General features: G+C 34.9%; 1 protein-coding gene across 1 annotated transcript in view; it reads left to right on the top strand.

The window, feature by feature from the left end:
* COP1 (COP1 E3 ubiquitin ligase) overlaps nt 1–19,135 on the top strand; it is a 156,725-nt gene that overhangs the window by 11,285 nt on the left and 126,305 nt on the right. Inside the window, 3 exon segments of the mRNA XM_037506422.2 lie at nt 5,299–5,396; nt 8,828–8,904; nt 9,593–9,712. Of these exon segments, the coding sequence (XP_037362319.1) occupies nt 5,299–5,396; nt 8,828–8,904; nt 9,593–9,712 (295 nt within the window).

Below are 19,135 nucleotides of genomic sequence, written 5' to 3' on the forward strand. Positions count from 1 at the left end.
GACTGAAACTCTATACTGTTCAAAAATAGCTCATCATTTTCCTCTTTCCCAACCTCTATCAGTCATCATTCTACTTTCTGTTTCTCTGCATTTAAGTATTCTGCCTTATATTTTGTCTATCAGTGGACACCTGGATTGCTTCCATATCTTAACTACTGTTAATAATCCTCTTTTAAACATAGGTGTTTAAATCTCTTTGATACTTTGCTTTCAGTTTTTGGTGGTATAATCTCAGAAGCAGAATTGCTGGGTCACTTGGTAATTCTATGTTTTAAATTTTTTAGAACCCTCCAAATCTGCAGTACCATTTTACATTTCCACCAGTAGTACACGAAGGTTCCAGTTTTTCACACCTTCTCCAACAGTTATTATTTCCTATTTTTTTTAAAATTATAGTTATCCTAATGAGTATGTAATCTCATATTTAATTTTTTTTGTGGTACATTCTACTTGTGATCAGTAGGTGACTACCTTTGTAAATTGTTTATTCTTTTGGTATGTTATTTTAAACTTAGTATTTCTCTTGAGCTCTAAGTCTGTGTATTCTAATTTATGTTGAAGTTATACCTGTAATTGAAGTTGAATATGATACCTCATACATTGATATCTGTTAGTCAAGAGGAGTACTGAGTGCTGTCACCAGTCTATTTCAGGTTGACCTAGAACATGATTCATTATTGATAGGTATATTGAATATGCCAATCATTAAAAATAAGTTTAGTATTAAAACATTTATGCTCTTTATTAAAATAGAAGTTATTCAGTTGGTAAGATCAGTGTCTCTTTTATTGTATAAGAAGTTAAAATGCAACTTTTATTGTATAGGAAGAGGTACAAATAAATGTTAATACCTCCTTTCCCTTAGCCTATCTTGCTTAATTCCTCAGAGATTATCACTGGTAAGGAATACTATGTATTTCCAAATTTTTGCTGTTTTTTTTACAGAAGGTCACCTTAACTGCCTTAAATGATTTTATATCATTTCATTGACATTGTTATATCAAATAGCATATGTTATTAGCATATTCTGTATTGCTAATGACATTCTGGCCATGTGGGACTTCTTTTAGACTGATATATATATGTTTTGGTCTTGTTTTTTTCAGGCTGATTGTTAAGCACTGGTTGTTTTGTTGTTTTTTTTTTCAGGCTGATTTGTTTTCTCTTTGGTTCATTAATTGATCCAGCACTTTATAATTCCATAGGGAACCATGTACTTCTATTAGAGACTCTGAATTTTCATCATTTTGAAAAATTAGGTTGTTTAGAATAGGCCTAGAGTAGTCCTTCTCAATTTTGGTGGTATTGACGTATTAGACCTGGTAATTATTTGTTGTGATTATCCTGGGTATCATTGATTGCTTGGCTACTCAGTAGCAACTCCTTTCTCCAGTTTCCAGACATTGCCTGATATCTTTTAGGAGACAGAATTGCCCCCAGATGAAAACTACTGATTAATGGAGTTAAAAAACAAATAAGCTCCCCTCAGCAGTGTACCTCGGTCCCTCTGCCTGCTTTGCTCCCTGCTCTGGTTCTGGTGAATTCTCTCACCCTCCCGCGTTTCTGACTGTACCCAGTGCATGTATAAACAAAGAAACAAACAAATAAATAAATAAATATAAACATGCCTCTATAAAAAAAAAAAAAAACAAAAAAAAACAAATAAAAAAGCAAGTTTTTGAAGTTGTTAGATCAGGATTCTAGGGCTGACCTTAAAACTTACCAAACCTTTGTTGAGTCACTCAACCATTCTCTTCTGTTGCTCTTTCCTTCCTTTCTCAAGTCTCGTCAACTCCTCTTTCACAGATTTGATGGTATTGAAGTGTGAAACAAATTGTAAAGTGAGGTTTTCATTTTTTAAACTCCCCTCCTCTAAATTATATTCATTGTGACACATGAAAAAAGGTTTTGAAGAGCCTACTGAATCAATAATCATACTATGTTGTGACATGTAATAAATTACTGATTGACATTGTAACTAGATGAGCTTTGCTTTTTCAGTGACTCTTACAATCTTCATGTTGTATAATTAGGTCATTATTGGAAAACCTCATTAATTTCTTAAATCCTTTCTTTCTCTTTCAAATTAAGACTGCTTAAGCTTTGATCCTTGTTATAATTAAGTTACTGTGTTATAGCTACTGTGAACATGTTTTAAAGTACCTACCAGAGAGCAGGTTTTGTAGGATAGAGACCGTATCATTGGCAGGTGCTGGCAACTCTATTGTCAAGTTTGCTAAATTATGAAGCATTTTTGCAGTTTTGTTTAAAAGAAAACTCATAATTATTTACCCTAAACGAATATTGAAGACTTTGGAAATTCAGTCATTAACAGTAACCAGTTTTATTAGTTCTTTGCTCATTTTAACACTGGCTGGAAGTCTGGAGCAAGGCAGATCAAACCTGGATGTCAGCTTGCCATTGGAACTTTTACCTAATTTGTTGTCTTGCATCATTCTTTCTTTATACTTGGTTGTTATATTTGGCTACGGTTACTGATTTATCTTTGTTATTCTTGTTATAGTTCCTTCTTTTCAGGGAATATCTGATTGCTCACAGTTTTCAATGTCTACTCACTTTTATAGGTAGGTATATGCTTGTAGAGGAAACAGAGCAACTATATACAAAAAAAGAGAAATATTATTATTCTATATCCACTTACTAGAGGAGCTAGGCACCCATTTTTCTGTCCGCACCCTGTGGTACTAAGTAATTTTTTTGAGAGTAATGATTAAAAATTTTGTCAGGTGGACCCAAGATATAGATCTCTCTTAACCTCTTTATACCTACCTGTTTCAGTCCCAGTTTAGGCACTTACCCTTTTGGAATCCAAAACATTGTGTCTGGGCTGATGATGGTCAAGTTAATTAGATGAATGAGTATGAGTTAGAGTTACTGCAAATGGATCTTGAGAATTTCTAGTAGTATTTTGTATAACCAGAAGGCAGCAAAAGTCTATTTCTTTTGTTTATATCTATTTTTGTCCACATAGTCAACATTTATTGAGTTCCAGGTCTTTAACAGAGTATTGTGCTAGACATGGTACAGGGATGAGTAAATAAAATTCTGGTTTTTAATGAGCAAGTAGAAAAGTGACTGACAAGCACACACACAAATATATACAGAATAAGCTAGTTACTATTTCTCAAACTTAGGCAATTACTATTTCTCAAACTTAAGATCTACCTGTAGTGGTAGATGTTGAAAGAGAAACTTGATATATCTTGTCACTTCAGTTTTTTGCATAGTGGTATGTAATTTGATGCATTTTAATTTTGTAGTATATATAGATATTATCAAGTACAATGCAGAAAAGTCTGTTGAACTATAGTTCTTGAGGACAGTTCCTTCTTCCTTCTGTGTCCCAGATTATTTTTTCTTCTAGGACAGGTGGTGTTGTAAACCTGCTGACAGGGGATATGGTTACAAAGCTTAAGAAAAGAGAGAAAGATGTTCTCCAGGATTCTGGGATAATTTCTTGTATATTAACAAACTGTTTCTCTGACTTAACAACTTGTTATTCTTTTCATATTATTTGCTCATTTTCTAACTGCCATTTCTTTATGAAGCCATTTGCTAAAACCAAAATGTCCTTCTGCTTATCTGTCAACCTTGTCTCCCATCTATAATAACTTTCCCAGATTCTTTACTTCATGATTGACTTTATTGCATACCTTTTTTAAGGCTTTAATCTTGTCAGTGGAAATATTTTCCGGTAATATTAAGTTATTTCCTTTTACTTTAAGCAGACCGTAATTTTCTCCATGTTGAGGCTTGAATCTATTGCATTTCCACATCTGCTTTATGCCTTTATGCATCTCACTTATACTGAATCAAAACAAAAAATTAGTATGTTATTCCTTCATTAAAATTTACATTTAGGAAAATTTTCTGTCACTTGTGGTAATCCTAGCCTTGCCATAGTTGCAAGAGGTGACAATATTGTTTGCGGAACATTATGCAAGTCCTGTGTTTAATATGTATTTGATTTCCTATTATGTGCTAGGTGTTTAATCTTTAGGCTTCTCCAACCCACCATGCCAAAGAAGATCACTACTATATTGATTCTCTATAACTTCTTCCTTAATAGTCTGAGAGTAACATGTGAAATGAGAAAGTAGTTGATGCCCAAAACTGACAAACCTGATGGGTGAAGATTTCTGGGTTTGTTTTGATAAAGTGGAAGGGAATAGTTGGTAGATATAAAAACTCAGCTTCAGTTTGTAAAACTGAAGTGTATTTAGAGTATCTTGGATTCAGACTAAAAGTGCCCTTTTTTAGGAGTCATCTTGATAAATCACCCTGGTAGCTTATTGGAAAGCTTTTTTTCCTGATTGTTAGAAGCAACACATGTTTACTATAGAAACTTTATCTACCATGTTAGAGGTTGTCATTTTTACTCAGAAATAAAGCGATACAATGACTTTCTAATGTCATTTTGAAATTTTTCTGTGATTTGGTTGGACATTATTGAAAAAGTTTTATTATAAGACTAACAATTACAAAAAGTCAGACATTAAAGAAAAATGTAAGACAGGAAAGCTTTCTTAACATCATATTTCTTTAGCTATAACTTTTAAAAGATTATTAGATTATTTTTCATGGCATATAGTTGCATATTGTGATAAGATTTTTATTGTCTGCATTGCATTGTGTTGTGCTTGCAAATTTGTTTAGTCAATTTCCTAGTGTTTTGGTTGCTTGTAATTAATTTTGCTATTTACATTTAGCCTTGAAAACACACACACATATAAATATATATGCATATATCTGCTTATTTTCCTAGAAGCAATTCCTAGAAGTAAAATCATTTTGTCAGAGGGAATGCACAACTTAAAAATTTTTCATACAACTTGCCTCTTGGTAAAATTGTGGCAGTTGTATTTTCTACAATAGTTCATGAGATTCTTCATATCCAGTACTCTACAGTTGAACTATCATTAAGGATATCAGCATGCTAAGAATAGTCTGTTTTAGACCTATTAGCTTTTCCTGGGTGCTTTTATGCACTATTTTTAATTGCATGAACTTAAAATATAGTGTTTTTCTAAAAATGTTGTATCAGAAATTTTATAATAGACTTGTTATTTGAGTTTATTTTAAAGCAACTTTTTTATACTATTATCTAATAAACCTTGTTTGTGATGTAAAAATATAAATCAAAATGAATTTAATTACTGTTACATTACTTATGTTCAAAATGAGGAATAGAATACTAATAGGCATTATTTTGTGACCAACTTATTAATTTGTCACTGACTTAATCAAACGCACTTTATTTTTTTTCTCTGTTAATAGCTACAAGTGTATTCATCAGAGTTTGGAGGATAATAATAGATGTCCCAAATGTAACTATGTTGTGGATAATATTGACCATCTGTATCCTAATTTCTTGGGTGAGTCTTTGGAATGATTTTTTTTTTTTCAGTATTCTGTCCCCCAAAGTGTATGCTAGCACTAATTTATTTAGAAAACATACTTAGAGGTAAGCATATCAGTTGTCTCACACAGCAGGATGTTTCTCCCAGTCCTCCCTAGGTTGTGACATAAATTCCCTATTATATGTTGTAAGAACTACATAGTATTAATTCTAAGTTTCATTAAAAATGTGGTACAACTCTTAGATTATTGTATAAATGGTTGGAAAGACTGTGAGACGGAAGGAGATGGAGAGGTGCCAAATACCTGTCTCTGTTATATAGGGTTGTACATTCCTGTTGTATTTGCTTTTATTTTTTTTTTTTAAAGATTTATATATGTATGTATACAAGAACTGGAGTATAGGCCAGAGGTGTGGGGAATGAGAGGATTCCCCAGAGACAGAGGGGGGAGCAGAACAGGCAGATCCGCTGAAATACACTGCTGAGCGGAGCAGCGGGTGAGACAGGAGAGGTCTGCTGCTCCATTTGGGTCACTAGGCTGCTGATAGCTTCTTAGGGCTGTGTCTTAACCCCTTGTGTCACCAGGGAGGCCCCTTATATTTGCTTTTAGGGCAGAAGAGAGAGCATCAGAACAAAGGATTAATGGAAAAGGGAAAGGAAGGAAAAGTCTCAGATTTGTGTGTGGCAAGAGAATTGGGGAAATAAGTATACAACTTTTGAGAGAGGAATGGTAATTTGAGACAAATAGGGAACCTGTAAATGGTAAGTGGGAATAATATCTAGTTATAGATCAGTTGTGACTATCTTAAAATTCTACTTGTTGAAAGATTTCGATACAGTGGGAAATCCATAGTCTGGGTTTTTGAAGATTAAATTCCAGAAACTGATTTTCAGATATGGGTAGGTATAAAATAGGACACTGTTAGGTGTGTGTCTCTATCAGAAAGGCTAATTCTTCATTCTAAAAAGTAATGAAGTCAGAGTTGGGGTGTGCTATCTACTTGTATATTAGATTCTTCCTGTTAGAATAGTTAAAAAATGAGCAAGTAATATGTCAAGAAGAATCAGTGCTTCTGTTACAGTTTGATTTTGTTTAGCTCAAATGATAGCTTATTATAAGCCATGAATTTGAGCCTTTAAAGCTATGTCTTTCCTTTTCACCTCTGCTCTGAAATTATATTGTCTACAGTTCTTTTTTTTTTACTCTTTGTACGATCTACTATCTTTTTTTTTCATGAAGGAAAGTAACTGGATAATTGCATAACAGGAAGGAGCCATGAAGGAGATATTTTGAAGGTCTTTTGTTGGTATACCAAATTCTTCTTGATAAATAAAATTTTATGGCAAACTTGGAGAAGAAACTGAGGGAAATAAGAACGAAGTATTTAGTGATATGAATCTCTGCAGGACTGGATTTCATGGCCGAGGTTAGGTCAAAGGGAAAAGGAGCACTGAATACTAGTATAGAATAAATATAAGATATAATTCTAAGTTAGAAAATGATTTCATACTTTATATATCTATTCTCAAATATATGTATCTAGTGAATAGTGAAGTCAAAATTATTGATTTGCTAAGATAGAAATCATCTTGGTGTTTGTCAAGTAAGATGTGGAGCCCCCTTCTGAGAGATGCAGGAGAAAAAGAAAATTATCGTGGTGGTGATTTTGTTTTAACCTTTCTCTTTATGCATAAAAATATTGCTTTTGGGTAATTGGAGTGAAAGTATTTTATGCCTGTATTTAAAGTCTTTTAATTGTAGTGCAACTTCCAATGTGATTATATATGCCAATCATGGAAATAACATTGTATCTTGAAAAATATAATTCTGTTTTTCTGTCCATCCATCTCTTCTAGTCTTTACCTTTGTACAGTGATGGTAAATTCAGTTCATACACTAGGTAGATAGGGAATTTGTCTCCCATGCACTCAGAAACAATATTGATGATATCAATCACTGTTTCTGAAAATGGATTTTTTTTCCCCCTATACTGAAAAAGCTTAATTATTTTCATTGCTTCTGCTTGGGATTATATGGTTTGTATAGTGCCTACAATTCTTGGTTGGGCTAAGAGAACCTTAAGCTCTTGAAAGTAATTTTAGATTTCTTCTGGCACACAGTAAAGTAACTGAGTATAGGTTATGATTTTGAAGTTTTGTCGGTAGCCTTTCACCTATTTTTTTTAAATTAGTAGATTAGTACTCTTCACTTTCAATGCTGTACATTTACCTAAGTCTTGGTTAGAAGTCTGGGTCACACAATTTCTATAGCAGTGATGTTCAAATCTTTTTGCTTGGGTAACATAAACATTCAGACAAGTAATATATTTTCATTTTATCTCCTGCTGCTTTATGTCTGTCTGTCTTTCTCTCTCAAATCTTTTCCATTCTTTCTGTATAGTGAATCTTGGTATGCCTATTCTGAACCTATTCTTTCTCTTTATAAAGTCTATTCATTAACATTTTGATTGTTCTTTGTCCTGTGTTCTTCATAAATATCTTTCAATGATAATACTGATTATCACATTGTATTACCACTACTATATCAAACTTGTCTTCCTACTCTGAGTTGCTTGAATCTTAGATTAAGTCTTAAATTGAGTCTTACTCATCTTTGAAGCTTGGATTCCTTGTGTGTGTTTGGGGCCTCTCTGGTTTGTTCCAAAGTATAGTTGGGCTGTGGTCTAGTGGCAAGTATGAGGTAGTTGGGTTTGTACTCCAACTCTGTCTTGGCAACAGTTTATTGTCATGAGTAAATTTCTTATGCTCCTTCTCTTATTCCTTCAACTTTAAAATAGGGAGATTATAATAATAAGATAATGTGTATAAATTAAAGTATCTACCTGTTCTAGTGCTAGTTTCCTTTTATCATTTTTACAGAAAATCCAGTTAAAATCCAGTGGCTTGAGCATTAAGGGAAATGTATTGATTCATATGAAAAGAATTTCTTGGATTAGTTGATTCGGTGGTTCCGTGACACTATGTTCTTTACATCTTCCTGTTTCTTCATCAGCAAATGCTTGGACACTTAGGCTTCTCTTAAGATTGCCAAATGACTTTAATGGGTTCTAGATATTATACCTTACTGAAGGCAGAGAAAGAACTTTTTTCTCCTATCCCTTTTCTGAAAGACAGTACCCTCATTGGTCAAAATTGGGTCACATTCTTAACCCTGTGTCAGTACTGGCAAGGGTATGAACAACTAGATTGACTTAAGTTAGTCAAGAATCATACCTTTAGCTGGGGTGGGATTAACCTCTGAAAATACTTGAGTCTGACATGTTGAATAAAATCATGTTATTTCAGAAAGGTGGGTGTAGGATGGTTTCCTTTTTAATTTGGGGAAATTTAAAAGTTCAGATAGAATCCAACTAAACAGAACAATTAAATGATATACTTAACAAAAATGCAAAAATGTGTGCCTTTTCTTTTGTTTCTGTTTTCAGTAAATGAACTTATTCTCAAACAGAAGCAAAGATTTGAGGAAAAGAGGTTCAAATTGGACCACTCAGTGAGTAGCACCGTATGTTTCAACTTTTATTACTATTTTTAATAAATTTCATTTTTTTGGTTTTATTGGTTTAATATTAATTAGGTAGGATAGCTTCTGTATTGATTTTTCTTAAAGGAAATTTAAGATTGTTCTATTTAATGAAAATTTTAGTGAACATTTTCTTCACTGCATTACTTGTAAAATTTAATCTTTTGATCATCTTTTGAAAAGCCTGATAGAATCACATTGAGTCAGAGTTGCTTGTGAATAACGGCATTTGAAGGATTATGTGGATGGGATTTTGGAAAAACTGTTGATTCTCATTTTAAGAGGGTTAGCCTGAAATTATTGATTCAAGTGAACTTAAATTTATTCGTTTCTAAATGCAAAGTTGAAAATATGGCTAGACAGAGAATTAAAATCAAGGCACTTATTTTGAGAGGGAATGACACTGCTAGAGATGCTAAATTAACATTTATCTTGAATATGCCTTTCATATCTGTTCTCTAAATTCATTTAAGAGAGCAAAAGTGTTTAAATTATAATTAGAAGGCAGTGAGGAGTTAGCTGGAAAGGCGTAGGTTGGAACATTATCATTTATTGATATTTTTATATCTATGTAATAAATATGTTAGGAAATAAATAGTGATTAAACATGCACTTGACATTCTTTAAATAATCTTCTGAGGAAGTTACTGAGTTTCTTCTTCCTTTTTAGAATGGTCACAGGTGGCAAATATTTCAGGATTTGTTGGGAACTGACCAAGATAACCTTGATTTGGCCAACGTCAACCTCATGCTGGAGTTATTAGTGCAGAAGAAGAAACAACTGGAAGCAGTAAGTGGCAGATAAACTTTAAAAAATTAAGTCTTTATTGTATTTTTTATTGTATTAAAATCATCTAGAAATGTTTAGAAGTAATAAGGTAGTGCTACTTTGTTCAATTTTACAGAATAAGAAACATCTGCAAGGGGCCACTTCTAATAGATTTTTTCTTTATGAGTGAAAAATCCCCCCAAATTTCTTTTTTATTTATTTATTTATTTATTTTTTTTATTTTTATTTATTTATTTATTTGTTTGTTTGTTTGTTTGTTTGTTTGTTTATACATGCACTGGGTACAGTCAGAAGCGCGGGAGGGTGAGAGAATTCACCAGAGCCAGAGCGGGGAGCAGAACAGGCAGAAGGACCGAAGTACACTGCTGAGGGGAGCAGCGGGCGGCAGGAGAGGTCTGCGCGCCATGTGGGACCCTCCTCCAGTGGCCGGGGAGCAGCCGGGGATCGAACCGGCGCCGCAGAGGCCGCGGGCAGCTTCGCAACCCAGCGCTCAACCGCTGCGCCACCGGGGAGGCCCGCAAATTTCTTAAAATTCAACTTAGTTGTAGTGACCAGTTTTCATTTATAAAACTAAGTGTTGAGAAAAATCATGAGTTGAACTCTTGCCATTTGTGACAGTATGGCTGAAACTGAACAGGAAGTAAGTTAGGAGAAAGACAGCTACCAGATGATTTCACTCATAGGTAGAATGTAGAGAAACATAACAGAGAGATAGACAAAACTAAACCAAACAAACCTTAGAAATATGACTGCAGAATTCAGGCTACTAGAGGAGGATGGAGAATGAAGTTCAGTGGTCTATGGTACAGGGACTAAAGGTTCTTTGATGATGGGTGTGGTGTGATGACTTATATCTGAGGAAGTATGAACCTAGTCCCCTAAATCATCACAGTGTTGAAAACCAATGTTACCTTAATAAAATATATTTTAAAAAAGAGAAAGTACAATTTTAATAAGAAATAATTACATGTGCTAGCTTTCTTCTATTGAATATCTTCCTTTTCATATCTTTCCCTCCTAACATAGTAGATTTGGAGAAGAAAGTGGAGATAATTTTATCTACTTAAAAACTTTTTAGCAGATGTCCATTGGTAGCAACTGCAGTCTGGCTTAACTAAGATTATTTAGAGAGATTTGAACTGGAACTAAATGTATCCTATTTCATGTGATGAGATGTAAATAGATGTAACGTTGCCTTTATTTCATGTAAATAAGTGTAAAAATATATAATGTATTAGTCAGGAATTGAGTATGAACCATTATAAGCAATATATACCCAGCATAAGCAGTACTCACCCAGACTTAGCATAAACAAAAAGGGAGAATTTATTGATAGACTAAGGGAAAGAGTCAATTGCATGTACAGGAAAGAAGAATGTAACAACTAAATGTTGGGAAAATTGGAACCATGTCTTCTCAGTAAAATTAAATGAGATTAGACACTTCAGTGCTGTTGGGAGTCTGTATTTCTATGTTTCTTTGGAACAGCTGATTTTCTTTTCTCAGATTTTTATGTAATGGTGGTTTTCATTTGTACTTCCTCATTTATGTTTTTTGATAAAAGAAGAAATGAGGCTTTCCTTGCCAACTTAAGTTTACAAAGCTCTGTGGATAGATTCTAATTAATGCAACCTGGATCTGTAGCCTACCTTATAGAGTAGGTGTCTTAATTAGTTGGAAAAAAGGGTAGGCTAGGTTGAATGCATCAAAGTCAGTTTCCAATGTCATGTCTTTTTGGAGGCAGGGTTGCTGGGAATCTTACAAGTTTTTTGGAAGGGGGCTTATCTCTTACTTTCTTTGCGTTTTATTGAGATAAATACAGCACTTTCAAGTGGATGGCGTAGTGACTGACATCTATTTTGTGATAATTACCGTAATGAATTTAGTTAGCTTCCATTATCTTATAATACAAGAAAAAAAGAAAAAATGTTATTTTCCTTATGATGAGAACTTTTAGGATTTACTCTATTAACAACGTTAAAATATACTGTGCAGTAGTGCTTCACTAAAGTCATTATAATTGTACATTGCATCCTCACTACTTATTTAACTTATAACCTGAAGTTTCTACCTTTGTGACCAATTTCATCTAATTCCACCACTCCCCACTTCTGGTAACCACAACTTTGATCTCTCTGTTTCTGTTTGTATTATTATTATTGCTTTTTAAGATTCCACAAAGAAGTGAAATCATTTGATATTTGTCTTTTATTGTCTGACTTACTTAACTTAGCATAATACCCTTAAGGTCTACTCATGTTGCTGCAAATGGCAGGACTTCCTTTTTTAATGGCTGAATAGTATTCCTCTGTATGTGTGTGTATGTTTCACAAATTCTGTATACATTTATGCTTCATTGTACACTTAGATTGAGTCCCTTTTCTTGTCCATTGTAAACGCTGCTGCAGTGAACACGGTGTGAATATATCTGACAGAGTGAATATATATGACACAGAGTGCTCATTTTCTGTATCACCAGAAGTGAAATTGCTGGATCATATAGTAGTTGTATTTTTAATTTTTTTTAATATTTTATATAATTCTTACATCATTTTTCATTTTTGCACAATGTATGCATTTTCATTTTGGTTATATTCCCCATACAATTGCACCCCCCCCCCTAGTTTGACCCTAATCCTTCCTCTCCCTGCCCCTTGTCCAGCCCCATAGTGTATCTCTGGTTTATAATTGCTTGTTGATTTTGATTTTTACTTTGTATTAATTAGTCTTTTTCCTAGTGCCTTATTTAGGTTTTCTATATTCCTGCTATGAGTGAGACCATCCGGTATTTTTCTTATTCTTTCTGACTTATTTCTCTGAGCATGATCCCTTCTAGCTCCATCCATGTTGCTGCAAACTGCATGTGTTTATCTTTTTTGATTGCTGAGTAATATTCCATTGTGTATATGTACCACATCATCTTGATACAGTCATCTATTTTTGGGCATTTGGGTTGTTTTAATTTTTTTTGAGGAACATTTGTGCTTATTTTCTGTAGTAACTGTACTAATTTATAGTCCAACCCAGAGTGCACGTTCCCTTTTGTCCACATCTTCACCAGTTTTTATCTCTTATCTTTTTAATAATAGCCATTCTAATCAGTATAAGGTGATGTTTTATAGTGATTGGTTTTAAAGATTTATTTATTTATGCATACAAGAGCTGGGGTGTAGGCCAGCAGTGTGGGAAGGGGTGTGTGTGCACAGGAGTATTCACTAGAGACAGAGTGGGGAGCAGAACAGGTGAGTGACTGAAATACACTGCTGAGGGGAGCAGCGGGGGAGACTGGAAAGGTCTGCTGCACCGTGTGGGTCACCTCCCTGGCCAGGAATCAAATTCTTGCTGCAATAGCTGGTGATAGCTTCATAGTGCTGAAGATTAAACCCTTGTACCAACAGTGAGGCCCTTATAGTGATTTTGATTTACATTTTCCTAATGGTTAGTGATGTTGTACACCTTTTCATGTACCTGTTCACCATTTGAATATCTTCTTTGGAAGAATGTCTACTCATGTCCCTTACTGATTTAGTTGGATTATTTATTTTTTTGCTATTGAATTATATGAGTTTTTTTTAATATATATTTTGCTTATCAGTCCCTTATCAGGTACTTGATCTGTAAATATTTTCTCCCATTCTGTAGGTTGCCTTTCATTTTATCATTTTTCTTGCTGTCTCAAGCTTTTTAGCTTGATGGATTCCCACTTGTTTATTTTTGATTTTGTTGTTTGTGTTTTAGGTATTACAGCCAAGAAATAGTTGTCAGGATGCTCCTGTTGTTTTCTTTTGGCATCTACCGTATATTAGTTAGTTGTGTTAATAAGGGCCATGGAAAAGTCAGAATTCAGCTCAGTGTGTATGTGGGGGGGGGGGGATAAGCTGAAGCAATTATTTTCATAGAGATAAATGATGTAAGAATTCTCTGTGATGTATTTAATGTATTTAGTTTTCTTTCTTTAACTCTGTAAATCAGAGTAAAGGGATTTTAAATGGCAAAAGAATGAAAGAAGAGACAATGACAATATTTTTTAAGCTATAAAGCGGATGGACAAAAAATAATAGATTAGGAAATCTGAAAAAGTTGAATACTAAGCCAGCAGTGGGGGAAAGTTCACAACCAGTCCCATTTTTACTATGAAATAAACGCTCTGAAATTGGGAGCATTAGGGTACCTCATGTAGTAAGACTGAAAACAGGAGGATGGTTAGGAATCTGATTAAGGAGCATTTGGAAGGGCCTCCCCTGGTGGCGTAGACAGTTGAGCGCCTCGCTGTGAAGCTGTCTGCAACCTCTGCAGCGCCGGTTTGATCCCGGCTGGAGAGGGTCCCACATGGCCCTGCAGACCTCTCCTGTCGCGCCCGCTGCTCCTCTCAGCAGTGTATTTCATCAGTCTGCCTGTTCTGCTCCGCACTTTGTCTCTGGTGAGTCCTCTCACCCTCCAGTGTATCTGGTCTGTGCCCCGGATTTTATATAATAAATAAATCTTAAAAAAAAAAAAGAAACATTTGGAATCTCAGATCCCCTCCTATACAACTCACAGTGAATGATTCTTCCTTTTCTGCTGTAGAACACTAGAAACTCCCCCTCCCCCCCAGCAGTAACAGAAAGACTGGCTGGATTATTATTGAACAACAGGTATATTTAAAGGTGGGGCAGGGGGGTTACCATTTAGAAGATAAATTTATTTAATGAACATAAATGAGTTTTGCTAACTTTCTTCCCACCTTTTTCTTCTTCTGACATACCAGCATTGATCTTCACTTGCTTTTGTGCTTTTTGTCTTAGAATTGAAGGTATCTAAATTACAGATTTTTTTTTTTTTTATTTTGGCATGAAAGAACTGGGATGTAGGCTAGAGGTGAAGGGGATGTGAGAATTCACCAGAGATAGAATAGGGAACAGATCAGGCGGATTTACTGAAATGCATTGCTAAGGGTTGCTTTGGGTGAGGCAGGAGAGGTGCCTGGCCTGGGATCAAACTCAGGCTGTAGTGATAGTGCTGAGACTTAAGCGTTAGGCCATCAGGGAGGTCCCAGATCTTTTATATATATATATATATATATATATATATATATATATATATATATTTTTTTTTTTTTTTTTTTTTTTTTTTTTTTTTGGTGGACCTTTGCCGGTGGCTGGGGATCAAACTGGCGCTGCAGAGGCTGTGGGCAACCTCACAATCCAGTGCTCAACTGTGGTGCCACCAGGGGAGGCCCAGATCTTTTCTATTTTTGAAAAGGGACCCAGTTCCAAAGTTCTGCTGTAGGCTTTGTAGCTTTTTACCTTTTTGGTTTCCTATTTTACTTTGCATTACTATTTAGCTTTATGAATAATTCCAACATAAGAAAAGTATAGAAAATGATGAGGTTTATGATATACCCTTAATTTTAGTAAATTTTTTTATTGTTTTGCCATCTGTGTCTCAGATCTGCCTTTTGAGAATTATTTTTTTTTTTTTTGTACTTAAGGTCTTATTCCTTTCTCCTAGAGTAACCACATATGAAGTTGGCAATAATCTTTCTCAAGAGTGTATGTGTGCTACTTATATAGATCTGTATCTACAGTCATATAAAGTTTGTATAATTTGGGCCTCCCCGGTGGCGCAGCGGTTGAGCGCTGGGTTGCGAGGCTGCCCGCGGCCTCGGCAGCACCGGTTCGATCCCCGGCTGCTTCCCGGCCACCGGAGGAGGGTCCCACATGGCGCGCAGACCTCTCCTGCCGCCCGCTGCTCCCCTCAGCAGTGTACTTCGGTCCTTCTGCCTGCTCTGCTCCCTGCTCTGGCTCTGGTGAATTCTCTCACCCTCCCGTGCTTCTGACTGTACCCAGTGCTTGTATAAATAAATAAATAAATCTTAAAAAAAAAAAATAAAGTTTGTATAATTTAGTTGTTTATATAGTTCCATATTGTTTTTTTTTTTAACATATACTTATTTGTTTACTTTTTGAGATTCATATTGATGAATACAGATCTAGTTTATTTTAATGTCTCTATAAAAGTTGAATACATCTATTCCCTTACTGATGGACATTGAGGTTCTTACCAGTTATTCGCTAGGAGTATTAGTATTGCATTAAAATATTTTTATTTTTGTCTCCATGTCTCATTCATACGTGTACACACATGTGCACACACGCACACATGCATACACTCAGATTTAAGGAGAGGAATTGCTGTTCATTGGGTATGCCTGTACATTTTTAAATTATTAAATATTGACAGATTGCTCATTTCTGGGTTAGTACCATATCAACACTTGGTATTATTTTTAGTTTCTGTCAATATGATAGTTGTCAGATGCTGTGTGTATATTTTGTGTTATGCTTTTTGTTTTTTTTTTTTGTATTTCCATGATTACTAGAGACATGAGAATGTCTTCATGTTTGACTCTTTTGGCTTCTTATTTGGTAAATTACTTTTGCATTTATCCTATACACATTTATTTTTTATTTTATTTTATTTTTTTAAGTATTTATTTATTTATTCAAGCACTGGGTACAGTTAGAAGCGTGGGAGGGTGAGAGAATTCACCAGAGTGGGGAACAGAACAGGCAGACTGATGAAATACACTGCTGAGGGGAGCAGTGGGTGCAGCAGGAGTGGTCCGTTGCGCCATGTGGGACCCTCACTGGCAGCCAGGGATCAAACTGGCTTCAGGCAGAGGCTGCAGGCAGCTTTGCAGCCCAGCGCTCAACCGCTATGCCACCAGGGGAGGCCCAACACATTTATTGATTTGTAAGGCGTGTCTGTGTGTCTGTATGTGCGCGTGCACGACAGCTACTGCCAGATAAACGTTTCAGTAATTGAGTTCTTGTCAAATTTCATTGTGGCCAGACAGACTGATTTATATGATTTAAATCATATGATTTAAATTTATATGATTTGCTTTGTTGGCCTTTCAAGTGTAACTTTTTTTTGGTGGTTGCTTGTTGGCTTTTAGTATAATTGTTATTTCATTGTACCTTCAAGTACTATTACCCTACTTCATCTATATTATAAGAACTTTATAGTTATCTGTTTCTTTTTTTTCTTTATTAATATAGTATTTATTTCTCTTTCCTCTGTCAAACTTTGAGTCAACCACTTTTCCCAGGCTGCATGTGGAGATGCAAGGTTAGATAAGACACTGGAGAAAAGGACTGTGGCAGTGAAAATTGCTATTTCATGTGGCAGAGAGGATGAGAAAGGTCACTATCAGGCAGAAGAACCCCTGAGAAAGCAAAACCCAGAATTTCATCAAAAAAGGAAATACATAATGAAAATATCTTTATGTATTTAAAGAAAAAAACTAGACTCATTATCTGTTTCCTTTTTTTGATGAAAGGAGTGTTTGCTTCAGATAAGGGATCCTGGCATAACCAATGATGATGCTCCCGAACCAGTTCCATCTCCAGACCAGCCATCCCTACAGCAGCTCCAGTCAACTTGGCTGCTGTGTCTTTGTCCCTTGAAGTGGCACAGGTTTGGAAGTTGCAACTAGGAATTAGTGAGGTCAGGGGACACAGGGCTGCCAAGTTACTGAGTCTCTCATCATTCCATGTCTCTGCTTGGTTAAGCACCACAGCAAACAGTGATCTACTCAGCAGCTGAGAGGTGCTTCTGACTAAGGAGCAGGTGGAGACAAGCTTACCTCACCCATACATTTTCAGTGAATGAGGGCATATCTCAGGAGAGCAGCTCCCAGTGCAAAGAAGACAGAGGGGCACAATTTATTGCCTCTTCTTTTCACAGTTGCTCATGAGTTTATACTGTGCCACCGGAATGATGATGTATTCACAGTCAACATGGAATATATTTAATTTCATGGAAAATGAAACTTTGCAATAATTCAGTTTACCAGGTTCCTACTTTTTGTGATTCAAGTTGTTATAAACACATGAAACTTAGGTATTTTTGCTTTAAAGTTAGTCATTAGAAGATATCATGCAAACAATTCCTACTTTAACCCAAATAGTTACATTTTACAGATGTCATCATTTTTTCTTTCAGATCTGTGATTTCCATTTGACTCATTTCCCTTTCATCTGTATAACTTTATTAATTTTTTTAGACTGATGATTTTGTTCCATATAGAAGTACATTTTTTTCTTTTAATCATGAAGATATTTTCATTATTTCCTTGTTTGATGAAATTAGCTCTTATTCTTAACTGTTTCTTTCCCCTAAACATAGTATATACTTTTGGGTTACAGATCTATGTATATGCGTTGGTATTCATATATTGGTATTCATTGGTATTCAGTAGTTAAACTATGAAGTTCTTGGTTTCATTTTTCTTCTCTTGTTTTACTTTAAAAATTTCCTGGGTGTGTTTCATGGAACAAGAGAGATTTTTTTTTTTTAAACATGACCATTGTTTGTTCATTCCTATGCTCTTTTCTCTCGGATTCCTGTCATGTTTGATGTGTCATATTGTTTTACATATTTCTGATTCTCTTTTCTTTCATTGTTTTCTCTCTATGAGAAGTCTTAAATAATTTATCCTGAACTATCTTTGACTCCTTATTCCTTTCTTCTGTCTGTCCAGTCCACACCAAACCCATCCAGTGTTTTTTTAATTTCATACTTTGTGTTCTTCATTTCTCTTTTTTTCTTTCAAATTCTTTTTTGTATAACCCATTATTTTCACTTGTTCTGTTCATGTTTCGTCCCCTTAAAATTTTTCAGTAACATGTTAAAGTCCTTTTTTGCTCATTCCAGCATCTGAGTCATCTGAATGTCGTCATTTTGCCTGTTTTGTGTCAGCTATCATTTTTTAATTTTATCCTAGACAGTCTATGTTCAAGAGTGGTATAGAGACTATAAGTTGTAGTCTATCCAGTCCAATGCAGAGAAAGAAGTATATTTACTTATTAATTTGATTGTCGATTTATAAATTTTCCTATTAGTGCTGTCAGTATTTGTCAGTATTCATTTCATCGTGTCCATTGTGTTCAATGTAAAGAATTAGAAACTATGTGGTTTATAATAACATTCATCTTGTCTGTCTTTAGAATAGTTCACTTTTTTAAATCATAGAATTTTATATTGTCTTAGTTTTCCACATGCTTTTATACCCCAGGGTCATGTATCAAGATAAATTTTTTGTCTCTTTAAAGAACAAAGAGATAAATTTTGAAAGAGATTGGAATTGAGAACTAGATATCTTTTAGGAAAGAGAAATATCGAAGGTTGAGGATTTAGGAATTAATTCCCTTAAAACCTTTTATCTACCTTTACCTTCGAGGAACTACATGCATACTCTGGTGTAGCTGTACCCCAATTTGAGGTCCACTGTAGTCAGTCATACTACCAGAAATGCAGATCCTCTAGAATTTTTTTTTTAAAGATTTATTTATTTATGCATACAAGAACTGGGGTACAGACCAGGGGTGCTGGGGGTGAGAGGATTCACCAGAGACAGATTGGGGAACAGAACAGGCA

Source organism: Talpa occidentalis, unplaced genomic scaffold, assembly GCF_014898055.3.
Source record: "Talpa occidentalis isolate TD23 unplaced genomic scaffold, MPIMG_talOcc4v2.1 talOcc4.12, whole genome shotgun sequence".
Classification (NCBI taxonomy): domain Eukaryota; kingdom Metazoa; phylum Chordata; class Mammalia; order Eulipotyphla; family Talpidae; genus Talpa; species Talpa occidentalis.